Source organism: Eufriesea mexicana, unplaced genomic scaffold (genome assembly GCF_001483705.2).
Source record: "Eufriesea mexicana isolate 0111107269 unplaced genomic scaffold, ASM148370v2 scaffold2119, whole genome shotgun sequence".
Lineage (NCBI taxonomy): Eukaryota > Metazoa > Arthropoda > Insecta > Hymenoptera > Apidae > Eufriesea > Eufriesea mexicana.
The window spans coordinates 570,110-587,953 of record NW_016910196.1 but is presented as its reverse complement, the minus strand read 5'-3'; the positions used below and the strand labels follow the sequence as shown (position 1 = coordinate 587,953).

The 17,844-nt window shown below is 42.4% G+C and overlaps 1 protein-coding gene across 3 annotated transcripts in view; it reads right to left on the bottom strand.

Moving 5' to 3' along the window:
- Gdap2 (ganglioside induced differentiation associated protein 2) overlaps positions 1-17,844 on the bottom strand; it is an 81,517-nt gene that overhangs the window by 11,439 nt on the left and 52,234 nt on the right. For all 3 annotated transcript variants that reach the window (XM_017903140.1, XM_017903142.1, XM_017903141.1), the window contains exon 8: positions 7,365-7,518. In XM_017903140.1, coding sequence (XP_017758629.1) covers positions 7,365-7,518 — 154 coding nt within the window. The remainder of the gene's footprint in view (positions 1-7,364; positions 7,519-17,844) is intronic.

The following is a 17,844-nucleotide window of genomic DNA, read 5'->3' as shown; positions in this document are numbered from 1 at the left end:
CTATTTAACTCGAGTTTTCTATCGCGCGTGTAAAGGCACGTGTAAGTAGGTGGACGAGTGGAATCGTTGGAAGAACGAGGTGGTTCGTTAAACGAAATTGAACGCAGAGATAGAAAAGGAAAAGGTGGCCTCTGTGTCTCGGTCGAGAAGCCGTCGAACAGGTACGAGATGACTCACGGTGATTTCGCGCTGGAAAAATGCGAATATCGGAGATCTTGTGATCCGAGGTTTCGCGGGTGACGCAACCACTGTGTGTATTTTGGAGGTGCGAGTGTGTGTCGAAGAACTGGCGAGATAAGGAATTTGCATCTCTCCTGCGATTTAATCGCGGACTGCTCGACATTTTCCGTGGCGACAGCGACTCGAAAGCTCGGAAATTTAATAACCCGAAAAGTTAAAAAATTGAAAAATTAAGAAATTAAAAATTCCTTGCTATGGAGATTTCTTACGTTAATAATTACTAAAATAAAATTACTTTACTGCTCCGTTAAGAAAAGGGCGTTCGACTCTTCCAACACTGCGCTTTGGATAGTTCGAACAGGAGGATGAAATAAAGAAATTTAATGACCCGAAAAATTAAAAAATTACAAAATTAAAAAATTGGAAAATAAAGAAACTAAAAATTCTTCGCTACCGAGATTTCTCGCGTTAATAATCACTAAAATAAAATCCCTTTATTACTCCGTTAACAAAAAGGTACTCGATTCCTCCAACACGGTATTTTGATAACTTAAACAAAAGGATGCAATAAAGAGCGATATCTACAATAGAAATTTAATAATCTAAAAAATGTAAAAAATTGGAAAATTAAGGAATTAAAAATTCATTGCTACCAAGATTTCCTACGATGATAACCACTAAAATAAGATCACTTTGCCGGCCTGTTAAGGCAAAAGCACTCGATTCCTCCAACATAGTGCAACGATAATTCGAAAAGAAGGATGAAATAAAGAACGATATTCAAAAATATAAGCCAAAAAATAAAAAATAAAATATTGGAAAATTAAGAAATTGAAAATTCGTCGCTACCAAGATTTCCTACGATGATAACCACTAAAATAAGATCACTTTGCCGGCCTGTTAAGACAAAAGCACTCGATTCCTCCAACATAGTGCTTCGATAATTCGAAATAAAAAGCGATATCCAGCACCTGCTCGAACTTAAGAGCGAAGTCTCTGCGTCAAAGATGGAATATTAATATACAAAGGCAACGACTTTCTACCTTATCAAAGAGAGAAGAGCCTTAAATATCGATGATTTAACTACGGTATAAAAACTAAGCTCTGGGACGAGCTTTAAAAACGCTATCTGTATCGCGACCCTGAAATCTCATTATCTCGGCACCGCGTTTAATTAGCGTTCGCTGGTTGTACGCTGCGACTCTGGTTTCGTTCTTCTCGACTTACTTCCCGAGCAACGTTCGAAGAAGTCAGGAGCAGTCGAGGGAGAAAAATTTGGACCACCTCGACTTCATCGTGCGTTCATCATACATCGCGTGTGTGTCTATACGCGCGTGTACCAGATGTATTTTCGGCGGCAGCCTTCTACGACGCCGTTGTAATTTTTATCCCGTTTCGTTTCAAGGCGGCCGAAAATAAAATTAGTCGTACGTCGTGGAAATAAATAATAGATGTAGATTCGTTCGATATTCCTCGCGTTTTCGTATTCCCAAAGTGTCTTCCACCGTGTCTACTCGGAAACGTGAATCGTAAAAATGGCGAATCCGCGCGTAATTCCATTATTTATCGCCCTGTACACGCCTTCAATCATATCTAAATCCGTGCAACACACGAGAATATATGTCTTTCAAGTTTCGACGAAGATCTGAGTCATAGATCAACGCGAGATAAATTTATTTAATTTATCTGATAATTAATTAACGATTGTCGAGAATTTCATTCGGACTAGATATCGCACGGGTGTCTAAGAATATTGTGCTTCAACTTCGAGTAGATAGATACGCAATGCAATGATTTAGTAGATTACGTATTCTAGATGAAACTCCATCGGTTGTATCGGACGGTGAATTTAAAACAGTGCAATTCCAGCAAATTATTCATGCCATTGACTAATAATATTCGAGCATACTATGTATAATTGTCACGTCATGTTCTATTCAATTTAAATGACAGTGCGGAATAGTTTCTGCCATAGGGACGGTATGGCATGCTTAGACAGCTGCGTAATCCTCAGCGTGTTTGGCTCTGTGCAATTTGCGAAATGAAAAGGAGCTGTAATCCTCCTAAGAAACATCTTCCTAATGCCACCCACTGTTAACGCTTACTACTGACGCAAGATCATCACTCGGAGCGCATCGAGAACTGCACTAGTGCAGGAACAATAGCATCTACTATCAAACAGGAGTTTGATTACCCTTCATTCGTCACTCTCCAACCCCTACAATAGAATTATCGAATTTGACAATAGGAATTATACAAACCTAAAGTTATTTAGAAAATTGACACAATTTTTAAGGAGACTACAACCAGACTACAACGAATCCGCCATTAGAGCGAACGATATAAACCGGAATAATTTATTAATTAATTGTATTACCATGATCAAAGCGTGTCGAATTTAATGGACCATGCATTGATCGATGACACATTCGATAATACTGCAAATATTGAAAATTTCGCTAACAATGTGTCCGATCCATTTATTTTCAACCTGCCCTATAATCATATTCAAACGAAGGGTGCGGATGATCCGCCATCGGAGCGAATAATTCGAACGTTGCTAATTTAATAACCTCATAAATTAATAATAAAATTCTTTTTTAGTAACCAATTTCCTACAATCTTTTACCATCGGAATACACCGAATCTAACCTAACTTCGCAGTGATCGATACCACACGCGTAATAACACAAGAGACGCGGAAAATTTTCCTAACAACGCGTCCAATTCATCCGCAGTGACCTAACACGTATCAACCACCGACTCAAAAGCTGCATAACCACTCCAATCTTGGAAACGTCGCGATCGAACCACCCAAGAAACCCGTTCTGGACATGGAAAAAGGGAGGAAGGACAGGGGAGGGTGGAACGGAGGTGGCTAGGAAAGCTAGGAACAGGGTTGGAAGGGCTGTCGATACCTTAAACGTCAGGACCGTAGGGTACCGAGTAGACTGATCGTAACGATGTTGGCTCTAGCAGCGTATCCTTTCGTCGCAGTTTTTCACGAGCCGATAAATGTGTGACCTGAAATTGCTGCCGCGAGGTCAGGGGGAGAATGATCGAGTACGTCCTTGAATCTCGGACAGCGACCTACATTCAGGAGGAATCGTTGCCGCGACTTCTTTCGCCTCCTTTCGGTGGCACCCTATATTTTTTATTGCCTTATCCATCGTCGCGGGAGTAGGGCGTCACGACGCCGAGGACGTCCTCGCATAATTCCATTCGAGAAACGCCGCGATTCTCTGGCCGTTCGTTGCGCGTATGCAGCGCGAGGCACCGATTTGCATTCGTCGGTGAAAGATTTTCGGTGAAGGCGAAGAATAAATTTGTATCGATACATAAATCTGAACGAGTAATACGAGGGAATACGAAGAATCTTCCCTTTTCCAAAAACAGCAACCTTCGAATTTAATTCGAAATTCGTGGTGATCGAGTTTGGGTTTTTATTTGATCCCGGGATTAAATGTGCAGGTAAAACAGGGATCTTTAATTTTGATACGTTCGAGGGGTGGTTTTATTCAGTCATTGAACACCTTTGAAATATGCATCACTGTGACGATAGACACGACACCGATATTTTAGGAAATTCTATAGCTATCGGATATTTTTAGCTGAGATATATCTTTGGATTAGGAGGTTGTTCCCCCTTCAACCAAGTCGTACTACCTTTCTCAAAGAACAGAACTAATAAAAAAGCTGATCAAAATTAAGCTCCAGGTACCTCTAGGCGTAGAAACAATCGTCGTAAAGCCAAATTTAAATGCATGATCTTATGTCTTCTTCTTAAAAGGCTGCAAATTAAGCATTTAACAAATCCCATTCCTCTACATAAATAATAGCTGAGAAGAATATATATCTTTGTGTAACCTAAACTAATATAAAATTGATATATTAACCTAGATTAAGGTTCTCAATACAAAAAGAAAAAGTCGTACTACCTCCTTACAGTCCATTCGACATCTGAAACCTATTATTTGATCTTGAAATAAAGAAATATTCTATAGCAGAAAACTGAACAACCCCAATACCACATTTCGATTTTCTCGATTCAGGGAATCACATTGAAACGTGATTGACTGTCGTAACTGACCCTAACATCGCGTAGAATACCGTTCATCGGGACAACCATAGGTACACTCGGTACCACACTTCGCCTACCACGCCCCGAATCACCAAACGCGATACTCGTAAACCCTCCAAGGTTATAGACTCTAACCCGCGATCTATCGTAAATTAGTCGAAAGCAATAGGAGAAAGCGGGGAAAATAGAAGGGAAAAGAGAGGAGCGTGGAAAGAAAACGGAGGAAAACTCGTTAAACGGCAATTGCCTCGGTCCATCGATCATGATCGACGTCGTGGACGGCGCGTGGAAAAAGGGGTGATCGACGCGTGATCGGGGCGAGGTCGGCCAGCCAGTTTCCGTTTCGATTCGCTCGGTCGCGGCTATTTCCGGCGGCGACGCCATCCTCAAAGGAAGCCACGCCACTCGCGACGCAAAAAGGGTCACGTGTAGTAGCCAGATAAAAGGGTCACGGGTAGGGACGAAAACAAACTTTTCCAGGGCGGATCGGCGTGGCCGCGACAACGTTGCAGCTCGTGCGCCCTCGGCTTGGGAGTTGTTCCGTGGTCGGTCTATTTCTGGACGTGTAAATATCGATTCGCCGGCGGTGCTGCGCTCGTCGCCACCCCGTGAGGGCAGAGGACACGGCGGGAGAAAGAGAGGACAGGAGCAAAGATGATATTGATACACACGCAGGGGTAGCGAGATCCCGCGACCAGCGCGAAGGTTCCAGGGGTATCTCTGAATGGAATTCGGTGAAAGTTGGGCAGAGAAGGGGTGGTGGTGTCTTTCGTGTGTTTCGACGGTTCGCGTGGAGGGTAGTTCGAAAGAGACCGAGACGAGTCGCGGTACTTGGCTGGAGATGCCGTTGGAGAGCGAGGAACGACGGTTCTTCTCGAAACTTTCTCCATTGGTCGGTGCTACTTTTTGTTTAAACTTCACGCGGTAACAAGTTGCACGCGCGTGTACGTGTGAGCGTGAAATGTCGCCTGGAATATGGAGTAAAGCGAGAATGGTTGAAGAACCTTCTGACAGTCTTGTATGAGCAGCATCGGGTTGCTTCTGAACTGAGAGGAACGGACACTCGACCGACCTTGTTTCGTATCGTCTTTCTCGTGGATGCTAAGTAGACTGACGAAAAGTTGGATTACACTAGTAATACGTAATAAGCGAGGCTTTGGTCGAGAGCTACTCGTTACATTTCGTGGATCGTTTAACACCGAAAGAGCGATCTTTTGGAAGATTCAATGCAGCTTGGAAATACGTGTCGAATTACTAGCACTGGTAGAAGCAAAGAAATCGATTATCGATCATCATCACAAGAAATTCGACACGCGAAGCAAAGAATAATTGAACTTCGAATTAATGTCCATTTTCTAAAGAAATATCGAAACTAATTGTATAAAAAATATAAAAATATCGAAATTAATTAAGTTTTCGGTTTACGCAGTTTGCCATTCTTCATGGTAAAGAATGGTAATCCGAATGGTCTGAATGGAGCGTTCCAAATACGACGAAGGAAATATATTCCTGAAAATGTATATCTAGGACCGCATACATAATCAATTACACAATCATTTAACGCAAACAGCGCGAATAATTTATGCAGCAGTGTAATAGAAGCTATTCTGCGAAATATTCATCGCGTATGGAAGCATTTCCGCGAACGTAGCCTGAACTTTCGCATATCACGTTCAACTTTGAACCTCGGCTGTCCCGGTATCGGGAGGCAGCGTCAGTGATGCAAGATGATTCACTTAAAGGGCTGTCCGTTCAACATGGCAACCCATGGTCAAAGCGATCAAGCGGCGATCGTTTCACAGACACGTCGCGGAGGATTTAGACGGAACCATCGAATAAGCGACGTTCTGAATAAACATTCGATCGAGCCGATGAATAATTCCAAATCGTTTCCGGCCCCGGCTATTGCCTCGTCGCTCTGCCTCGATAACAAACAACTGGCTAATTTTTTCCGCCGACGTTCGCTGCGCGCGATGCTTCGTATATTATTCATCTCCGACAACGAGGACCGTCCGAAATCGAACTGAAACAATCAACCGGTCGAAATCCAAACGGACTTCAAGCCTGGCCAAACATCCGCGCGCGTCCTCGTTAATCCTGCGCGCCATGTTGTCAGCGAACTACCCCGATCTCGCGTGGCGCCATTTTCCTCGTTCGCGGAAAGTCCACTGTGGATAAATTCGATCTACATCGTACAAGCTCGATTTCGTCGCGGAAAACCACCGAGCCAATTTCCTCTCTGTGTCGAGCTATGCTAAACGGATCGATAGGCTTGTAAAGAACCGCTAAACACGCTACCAGCCTATAATAAAAGAGGCGAGGCTAACCCGCCGCGCGTATTGATTTCGTGCTCTCGCCACGCTTTCCTCTCGCGACTATGTTCCATTACGAGATCGTTCCGAGCTTTCGAGCCACGAGGCCGAACCCTGCTCGTCTAGCGTGTCCATAGTTCGCGGTTATAGGCCGGTCCCTCTAGATAGGGGGCGCCACGTCCGAGCGACGCGTAGATTTCGCGTGAAACGAGGGCTGATTGCTCTCCCGGGGAACCTGGATTTATTTAACGGTGTCTGGGTTACGGTCCACGACTGTGGTACTCGGAAACGTTATCGGCCTCTGATTTCTCCCGGCGATCTGCGTCGGTAAACGAGCACGGTACATTTTTCTGTTTTCTCCAATGGCGATCGGGCAAACGTGATTCTCCGATCCCGAAGAAGCTTCATCCTCGTAGGTGTACACGTTTCGTTCGATTTTCGTATCGCGAATCGTGTATGGGAAATATCTGATGTGTAAAGAGTAACGGGATGGATTCACAAGTAGACAGCGATTGCAATGATCGTGACACGCTGGTGCTAATCCTACGCACAGACTCGCTAATTCGAGATGTTATACGAGACTCTACGCTCGTGCAGTTACGATTCGTCGTCTTAGGAGCAGTCACCGGCAACATTGTTTATTCACAGTTCCGTAGGCGAAGAAAAATACCTGGAAAGCAAAGAAGGAAGAAGCATCGGCAGTGTCTGGATAGGGAACAGCAAAGTTTGCGAGCTAGATTGAATTTATCTGTCGAGGCTAGTTTTCGAGGCTCGATAAACTTTAATCTCACCTTGTCCAGATTGATTTTAGTGGCCGGGAACCATTTGCCGACGAACACGACGACTGGTCGACCCTGACGATCGACTCCGCTCTGGTAGAGGCAGCCAATCCCTGAAACTTCCGACAGATCCTCCGTCTTTGCTCTCCTGAGGAGCCTCTCGTACCTGGAACAGCCAAGCCAACGAGCACTTCGACGATTGTTCTGGGAATGTTTAGTCACCGTGCCACGTTTCACCAGCTATAGGCCGGCAGTTAATAAAGTATTCTTAGAAACTATCGACAACGGCGGTATGTCGTTTCAGATCGTTTAGTTCCAACCTAATGTGTCTCCCTTCGATCCGAATACTTTCCAAACAAACTTGTTATTCGACCATCCTAAGTGTTCGGCGAGTACTACGCAGGCTGGTCCCAATACACCTCTATTCGCGACTGCCTGGAATTTTAATGGGTATTTGGGTTCGCAGTTTGCCCCTTTGCCTAGTTAAATCGATAAGTCGTGTAAGGTGTCGCGGTATCTACGCGTTCGTTGGGTTTTGGTTTTATTGAGAGGAGTACAGAGGAGAATATCTATTCAATGATTCTAGGTGTTTGACAGGTAGAATGATCGATCGTTTCGATAACACTTGACTTCTTAGAAGTTTAATAAATATTTAGGTTCGAAGCTTGCACTCTTTGTACTTTATCGATTGGGTATCTACCTGGTCGCTGGTTTGAATTAGGTTTAAGGTAGATAGGCGTTATTAGCTTCTATTCTCACCAAGGAGAATGTCTATTTAATGCGTAAATTCGGATTTTAACCCTTTCACTCCTGCGGACTATGACGTCACGCTACAACATGCCGGACTGCGGACGTGATTCAATGTCCACGGATTTCAAAGCTGTTAGAGGTTAGAAAATTCTTTCTCAACGTTTATATTACATGATACTATACTTTAAGTTTTTATTAGATTTAAACAAAAATTGAATTTGTTACAATAATTCATGACAGGACATTTGCTACTCTTTTGGAAACTCAGGAGTGAAATTTTAAAGCTGTTAGAGGTTAGAAAATTCTTTCTAAATGCTAATAATACACGATACTATACTTTAAGTTTTTATTAGATTTAACAAAAATAAAATTTGTTAAATTAATTCATCACAAGGCATTTGCTACTCTCTTCGTAACTCAGGAGTGAAGTTTCAAAGCTGTTAGAGGTTAGAAAATCCTTTCTCAACGCTTATAACGCGTGATATTATATTTTGATTAAGTTTTTAGTACATTTAAACAAAAATAAAATTTGTTAAATTAGTTCATGACAAGGCGTTTGCTACTCTTTTCGTAACTCAGGAGTGAAAAAGTTAACGAATATTCCGATTCTATTACTGTCTCTATTTCCACGGACACAGTGAATCGGGGTAGATCCGAGATGCTAGCTGCCTTCTAGCATATGTTCGGAGCATTCAACCCATACAAGTGTTTGATCCTTAGGATCGTCTCAGCGTTGTCGAAAATCACAAGTAAATATTTGGATTCGAAGTATATACCTTCCTCTATAGTTTCATCGTTAATACGTACATTCGAGATAGACGTCTCAGGGTCTTATTTGCACAGAGAAGAATGTCGAAACGATTGATGTTTGAGCAAAGAAGTACTGTTTACGAATCGTGCTCGACTATTTGGATCACGTCACTCCCGTAACCGAGCGAATCAATATAAATGTCTTAGATTTTGTAACAAGTCCAACGTACGATGTTTATTCGATGCATCATGCGTTGTGACACCGCCGTGAAGAAGACGTACGTTTTCGCCATCGCGAATTTCATCCGAGATAGAGACATAAGCATAATCTAGAGACAATAATCCCCGGATCGACGATGAATTTCGAACAAAAGGTATACGATGTTCATCGAACTATAACGCGCACACGGTGATTGAAACATCGAAATTTCAATGGCGGCCGACGTCGAATATCCACCATGCTAATCTCCGTCGCGATTCGGCTCTCGGCTCGCGATCGTTTCGCTGAATCTCGCCGGGAATTCCGTCACTGAGCTCGAAAATTGTCCGTGCCAGTGCAATTCCGTCGTTAATTCCCTTCGTTACGGATAGTTCGTGAAAAAGAAGCTTAAAGCTCGCGACTCGTGCCTGGAGTATCGACGCCATCACGTAGCACTAATCGCGGCGAGGAGAGCGTGCGATTTCGCGAAAACATGCCAGCCACGGGATAGCAATCTCGCGGCACGAACCTCGTATAATCCTCTCAATATGAATCTCGTAATTAAAACTTTATATCTCCGGCCCGTGTACGAGCTCGGCAATACGAATTTCATTATGGCCGCGTCGTAAGGTGCGCGAAGCTCGTGAGACGAAATTTCGGATGCGTGGCACACAACACGATGATCGTAAGTTCCAAATGCGAAAATCACTGAATGTGTTTTACATCGCGAGGTGACGAGGTGCTCGTCGAATTCTCCACGCGTAGATCGAAGTATGAAAATCATGGTAAGAAGTTTACAGGATTTTAAGGTTTTGCATGGTTCGTAGTATGAATTTCACTATCGAAAGTTCTCGACAAGTAGTTCTAAGTCACAGTGCCAGTTACGCGATGTAAAATTGATACGGAATTTGCAATACGCAGCTTGCGACGAAAAGCTTGTAACGTGTAGTTTACGAGAGGAATTTTATTGTACGGAACGTGCGGACTATAGTTTGAAGTTCGTAATAAAGAGTTAAAATACGAATCTCGTAATCAGCAGCTCGTAATATGAATATTACAATGCGAGGTTAACTGCGCGAAATCCTCAACGGGCCTCGTAATATGAATTTCACAGGACAGAGGTCGTAATACCAAGATTCTGACGCGGAGCTTGCAACGAGGTTAGAATATGGAATTCGTAACGTGAATTTTAAAACGTCAGGATCACGCGGGAAATTTGGAACGTGTGTCTCGTAATATGAATTTTGCAATACGTGAAGATATAATAAATAAATAAAATGATGCGATGATCCTAACACGAAGCTCATAATTTCTCAACGCGAAGCTCATGACTTCTCAACGCAAAGCTCACGACTTTTCAACGCAAAGCTCACGACTTTTCAACGCAAAGCTCAAGACTTTTCAACGCAAAGCTCACGACTTTTCAACGCGAAGCTCACGATTTCTCAACGCGAAGCTCATGACTTCTCAACGCAAAGCTCATGACTTCTCAACGCAAAGCTCACGACTTTTCAATGCGAAGCTCATGATGTCTCAATGCAAAGCTTACAATTTCTCAACGCGAAGCTCATGATTTCTCAACGCAAAGCTCACGATTTCTCAACGCAAAGCTCACAATTTCTCAACGCGAATTTCTCATTGCAAATGTCGCGATATGAAATTTATAATCTACAATACAAAAGCTCGCAATTTGACAATTTTTATGCAAAGTTTGCATAAACGTTTCCGATACAAGATACGTAACACGGAATTTATATTTCTAGGGTCACGATGCGAAATTTGTGATATGCAAATCAGAGAAAAATTTTGCGCCACGAAACGGAAATCAGATATATTAACCGAGTTAATACGCGAAGGTCAGTCTTCTGTCGATAAATATAAATCTCGCAACGCGAAATTCGGAATGCGAAAATTCCATCGCGAAGCTGGCAACGAGTGCTCAAAAACGGATCTGGCAATACGAAATTCTCCACGCGAAGGTCGCAACGTGATCTGCCCAGCACTCGTGGTCCAAAACGAGCAGAACAAAGAGCACGAAACGAACGTCGCGACGCGAGTCCTATTACGCGAATCCTGTCGCGCGAATTCGTGTAACGAGTTTCGCGGTACGAACCCTACAATGCACTCTCACAATGCGTGCCTGATTACACGGAACTCGAATTCCGCGATAGAAATCGCGCGATACGATCCCTCGAATGTAAATACGAACCTCGGATCGCGAAGCAAGGATCGCAGGATCCGAACCGTTCCTCGTGAGCTTGGTCCTAACCTAAAAGCTCGTTCACGCGACGGTACTCGGTGTCGCGATTCAGGTATGCGATGCACGTTCGATACTCATACGGTGGCGAAGAATTTGAAGAATTTTGCGTCAGCTTTAGGCGCACGATAAAAGCTCTTTCACACGACGATACTTTCCTTTTCGAAAAATAGCGAAAAATAGCGATAGTCATCGCGATATCGTATTTCATGACAATTGTGAACGGTCACAAAGAATTACACACACGGTTGGTATTTATTATTCAGATATCGTCGTGTGAAACAGCTCTAAGTACTAAAATCGTAATCTGTATTGGAATCTTCGTCTGAGCGCTTCTATAAGTATACACGATTAGTATCTATTATACCAGGAATCGCGAAATTGTCGTATAAGAGAGGTATAATTTAAGGAATCATTACATAGTAATTCTAAATGAAAAAGAACCGTAATAGCAATTTTCATACACGAGTATATCGCGTGCTATGAGAATCGTCTATTTTCGCATAATCGTCTTTTTATCGGGAACCAAGTATCCTCGTGCGAAAGGGGTCTAGTTTAACGAATTTTCGGATAGCAATTCCCGAAAAAGAAATAAAAAATTATCACACCGATTTTCAGAAATCGCGGTTATTATTATACAAATAAAATCGCGTTTTGTGAGAATCTCATCCGTATATCTATCATAAACCAAGTGTCTTCGTGCGAACGAGGCTTAATTCGACGAATCTTCGAATACCAATTGCCAGAAAATGGAGAAAGAGAAGAAATTCGTCATACCAATTTTCGTAATTATTTATAATTATTATTCAGTATGATCCCGTGTGACACGAATGTACCGCATCCCGTGAGAATCACAGGTATTCCTATTGCGAAGTAAATGTGATCATGCAAGAGACCCCTTAACCCTTTGACTACTGTGGTCGCCTAAAGGCGGCCTTAGAAATCGGCGGCAAGATTAGGAATCTAGCACTTGTGACACTGTATACGCCTGAAGGTGCTCAAAAATTTGGTTTGCGGCTAAATTTGAAGTATGTACAGTAACCATTTACTGCAGAATACAAAGAAGTAAACAATGTTGCTTTAATATATTGAAATATAGCGTTTAGATTATTATTTAAATACACAATAATTTGAATACACGTGACGAAAAATTCCACCGTTCTCAGCGTACATCGCAAATGGATTCCTACCGTGTGGTACGACTGGTGCGTTTCAAAGTCTGCCATAGCCAAAGGTTAAGGGTGTTCGGAATCCGCGACGAAATGGCCACCCCTCGACGCGAGCCTTCGACCGACTAGTGCCATTTCGGCGGACACGCGACGGGGCCGTTTGCTCGCTCAGCGTGGCGCGTGGACGCGTCCATGAATATTCCATTCGGCTAAAATCAATGAGCAGGATTCACGTGCGCGCCGTGGAACGTCCCTAACGTCGGTTGATCGAGCCAGGCCACGGCTGAACGCGGCTGATCCGAAGGAAACAGATTTTCTACCCTCTCCTCCGGCAGACCGAGTTCCACCACTCTGCTATCGACTTTCCGTCGCATTTTTAGCTTTTATTTATTTCTTCCACATTTTTTCCCGCCATAGAGCTGCTTCCAAGGCCGGCTGCGACCGCATACGCACGGCAGATACGCGTTCGATCGGACCGCAGCCGAGCCAGACTCGTTTCGCTGTAGAACCGAAAGCGTTAGCAGTGCTGGAACTTCGAGACGAGGATTCGTGCCTGATAATGGCCTGTCATGCACCACCGACGGCACGTAGCTGTCTCTTTAATTGTCACCGAGCCATTGTCTCCTCAGCGACGTCTCCTCGCGCAGAACCATTGTCGACATTGTAGACTAGGAGAAGAGACGCGAGAGGCTTCGCGAGTTAAACGTGTAATTATTTTTCAATACTTTCTCGCGTTAGGATCGTTAACGCGTCGCGTGTCCAGACAGGCCTGAGAACTCGAGGTTCCCGTTGCGAGCCGTGGACTACGATCAGCGTAATGTTCCTTTTCCGCTTTGCTCTGGGTCGCGGGTTATATGCGATAGACGCTTTCAATATTTATTCGTAATCGGAAATTTATTAGTCTCGCTCCGATCCTTCGTTTTCACGTAGAAAGCGCGATTCCATAATTGCTATAAATAAATTCCCCGGTGATAATAGATAAACAGCTATATACATAGCGATACATAGCGATGAGTAACGGCAATATGATTCGAAAAGTCTAGATTCACAGATAACCGACGATGAGTCACATGGCCGGTACAGAGGCTCAAAACCGCAGGTTTCATAAAAACTGGAGGGAATTGCGAAATAATTCAAGGTTCGGTTAAAAATTTTTCACGGTTATTAGGTCACCTCGAGCAGGCAGTCATCGTGCACGCTAATGGCCCAAGATTCCAGCTCCTCTATTGTTGTTTTGTCAACGCTCGATACGATTTTCCTCCCATGATCGTAGATTACGACCGTGGAAGGCATAAATACATGCGATAATAACAACTGCTGTTGTCGTTCCGAAATGAAGGAAAATCTACATTTCTCGGAGAAACAGAAAAAGAAGAAGAAGAAAGAAAAAGAAGGAAATAACGAAGAAAACGAGAAACTAAAATTTTTCTATTCAGAAAAATGGTGAAGAAAATATTAAAAGATATCTTGGTCCCCCCCCCCATCAACAAATCTCTTGCTACCTCGGATGAATCGCAATTTGGAGAATTACCAAGCGCGAGCGAAGGGCGCAAAACAAAACTGGGCGTTGGACCAAAAATAATGTTCCCGCGTATTGGAAAACGATTAAAGCTCATCTCCGAAATCCTCGTACATCGATACTCCAGCACTTGCCCTCCCTTTCGCAAACAGTCGCAACGTCGGCAAGCTTCCAACAACGGGTCCTTCCGAGTTAAAGCCTCGCACGAATCCCGCTGTCGAGGATCAACGCGTCGGATGCGGAACATTTACGTAACGCGGAAACACACGACTAGCCACGGGGAGGACGATAAAATTACCAGACAGAGAGGCAACGTAACAGAGATATTCCATACGCACCGGTCCTCGTCCTCGATCACATCCACCATGTCGATCATGACCATTCTGACAGTGTGCACACTCGGTTGTCAAAAACGTGTCTGTCGCTTGGGCCTGCCTCTTCTTGCGAGTCGAACAGGTCCGAAATCGACGAACAAAACGAAGATTCTCTTCCTCTCACTGACTTCACGAAGTCTCTGCTTTAGCAAGTGTCTATCGCGTTTGACAGGCCAGCTAGTGTCTCAGCCGGTGTCATCGGTCCAGACGCTCAAACGCCTCTACTCCATCCTAACCGAGATCTCTGTGAACTCGCGTGATCGACGAGAAATCCCGAAGAACGATCGCGACGAACGCGTTCAGGGTAACGAGATCGAGATCGAGATGGAGATCGCGCGAGTGACGAGATAAACGCACGTACGAACCGCGATGGAAGAGGAACGACGATGAACGCGACGAGCCTTGGCGACGAGTCGCAACGCACTGAGCCGCCTGAACGAGGAAGACGGGACTACGAGAACGACGTCGGGACGCCGCGTCTTCGTCGGCTTCGTGGGCGCGCGCCTCCGCCGGCTGCGTCACGGCGCCTGCTCGGCTTAGGCTACTACGTGTTCGATGAGTAAAAAGCCAGGCAGCCAGAGTAGGGGCGCGATCCACGGCTCGGTTATTACGTTCGATTCGCCAGGCGTCGACTAATTGCCGGAATATCGCTCGGTTTGCCCGTAAAAGGCCCAGGTACGGGGTGTATCGAATCAACCCCGCGAATTTCTCGATATTTACCCACCTTTCGAATTTTACTTTCCCTGTTTACTAACCCCTTTGCACTCGAGAGGTGAGCTTCAGTCACCGTTTCGTAAAATTTGGAAGATCGATGTTGAAACTAGATTTACGGAACCCGTGAATTTGACGGAAGGGTTGCTACAATTATACGACAGTAACAGATTTAGTTAACTTATATTAAGACTGTTAATACAATATATAATTGTTTTTAAATTATACTAATCGTCAAAATAAAGGCACGTGGTTTTCTTTACCTGTCAATTTGACACGTGTCCCTAGAAATTGGTATACACATAGCGTCCGTAAACCTAGTGTTAATTAACCCTTTGCACTCGAGACGTGAGCTTCAGTCACCGTTTCATAAAATTTGGAAGATATTAACCCTTTATACTCGAGAGGTGACTCTCAGTCACCGTTTGCTTCAATGCTATAACTCAAATGACGAATGATGATAATTATATTAACAACTACGCGCGAAATATCGAAATAAAATAATTCTATTCGTTCATTTCTCACACAAATGCACAATTTTCTTTTTTTATTTTGGCATAAAGAGTATCAGCGAGCTTATGAAAATCTAAGAAAAGCTTCGAATTGCTGTTTACGACGAAAAAGTCTTCGAGTCCAAAGGATTAGGAAAGGTATCGAATGATGGTAAGATGATTAAAATTAACAGTACCAATTCCACGTTTAACGAGGTAGGAAATGCAATTGGTTGTTCAAATTATTATTCCTGTGCACTAGAAAATTTCCTCGTTATGAAGATATAACAATTCGAAGCTTTTCTTATATTTTTCTTATCTCGTTAACATTTATGTTAAAATAAAAAGAGAAAATCACGTGTATTTCATTTCGGTATTTCATGTGGAGTTATTTCTACTCTAGTAATATCTCATACTCGTTACTCAGACTTCCAGGTATTGAAACAAACGGTGACTGACAACGAGAGTTACCTCTCGAGTGCAAAGGGTTAATTAATATATCAAATTTAATGTAATGTAATGCAACAGTGTGCGAGGTATCGGAGTCAAATAATTCTACAATTCTATTATTATACAATTCTTTATTTACTGCTCGAAAAAGTATCGTCAGTTTTTCAGTAGAGAATCTTTGATTTTTTACTCTTCTTTAACCAAAAATTCTCGAGTGTAGAGGGTTAACGTAATGTAACAGTGTGCAAAGTATCGAAGTCAAATAATTCTACAATTCTATTACTATGCAATTCTTTATTTACTGCTCGAAAAAGTATCGTCAGTTTTTCAGTAGAGAATCTTTGAATTTCTGCTCTTCTGTAGCCAAAAAATCGTCGAGCGTAAAGGGTTAATATATCAAATTTAATGTAATGTAACAGTGTGCGAAGTTTCGAAGTCAAATAATTCTACAATTCTTTATTTATTGAAATAAATACTCGAAAAAGTATCATCAGCTTTTCAGTAGAAAATCTTTGATCTTCTACTCTTCTCTAGCCAAAAAATCGTCGAGTGCAAAGGGTTAAACCTGCCGCGGTAGAATGACCGAGAAAGAAGGTGAACCCTTAAGAAATTTGATAATAAATGGGGGACCTTGAGAAAATTATTATACGAAGAAAAATCAGGACGAGTGATTAATACGATATCGTTGAATGAGGAATTTTTAATTAAAGTTTTGAAAACAATGGACTGTGATAGGTTCAATCCCTTATACTACGATAACGAGCCTAACTCGACGTGAATTTTCCTATGAAGATGAATCATACTCGCGTTAGACTAAAATTATATTTAACGTATTTCATCATGCGCAAAATGAGTATAATTTTTTTGCGAAATAAATAGATATATAATTACTATTTGTGGTAGTGTAAGGGGTTAATGATGAATCGCTACACGCGCAAATTGTTTGCAAACTGTCATTGATTCGCGTTCTGATTGACAAGGTAAATAAATTTTGAGACAGTTGTATAGTAAACATGGGAAATTATGTACTCGGAAATTAGGTAATTAATTCTTCAATTAAGTTATTCTGAGAAATCTGTATCTGATCAGATATTGTTTCTGAACTACATAAAATGGAAATTCCGCAATCGATTGGTAATAGATTAATTCCAATGCATTAATTTTCGAATCAAACGACGTGCAAAAATTTTAGCATGTACGTAGCAAACTGCGTAATACGGAGATTGTTGATAATCGATTGCCGGCGGATAAATTTTTGGATTGACTTATGTAAACAAATTCCAAGACACACGGAGAATTACGCGAAGTGGAAAAATAAACGATCGGGAATCGATCTATTTTTGAATTGATCGGTGTAGAAAAATTTCGACCAGCTCGTATGACGAACTGCGTAGCATGGAAATCCTCGATCAATGATCGACATTGGATCCATTTTTCGGGTGACCAGTGTAAACAAATTTTGAATTATTTATAGAGCGAATCGCGTGCAGCGTAAATTGCGTTAGAAATCTATCTATTTCTGCATCTAGAAAAGAATTCACGAAATTACTAATACATCGAACCGTTTTGTGTCGACGGTATAAAATAAATTAAAAATTTTAATTTATAAATCAAAGAAATTACCATCTAACAATTACAACAAATACTTAATCATAATACGTACTTCGAAAAAAATTTCCAAAAAATCTCGCGCTCTAATCATTCGTAGAAATGATAGATAACGATGTTTATCTACCTAACAATCTCGTGAAAGAAGAATTAGGCGATTATTTATTAAAATATTAGCACTATCAAATTTGATAGATATTTAAATGGACATCTG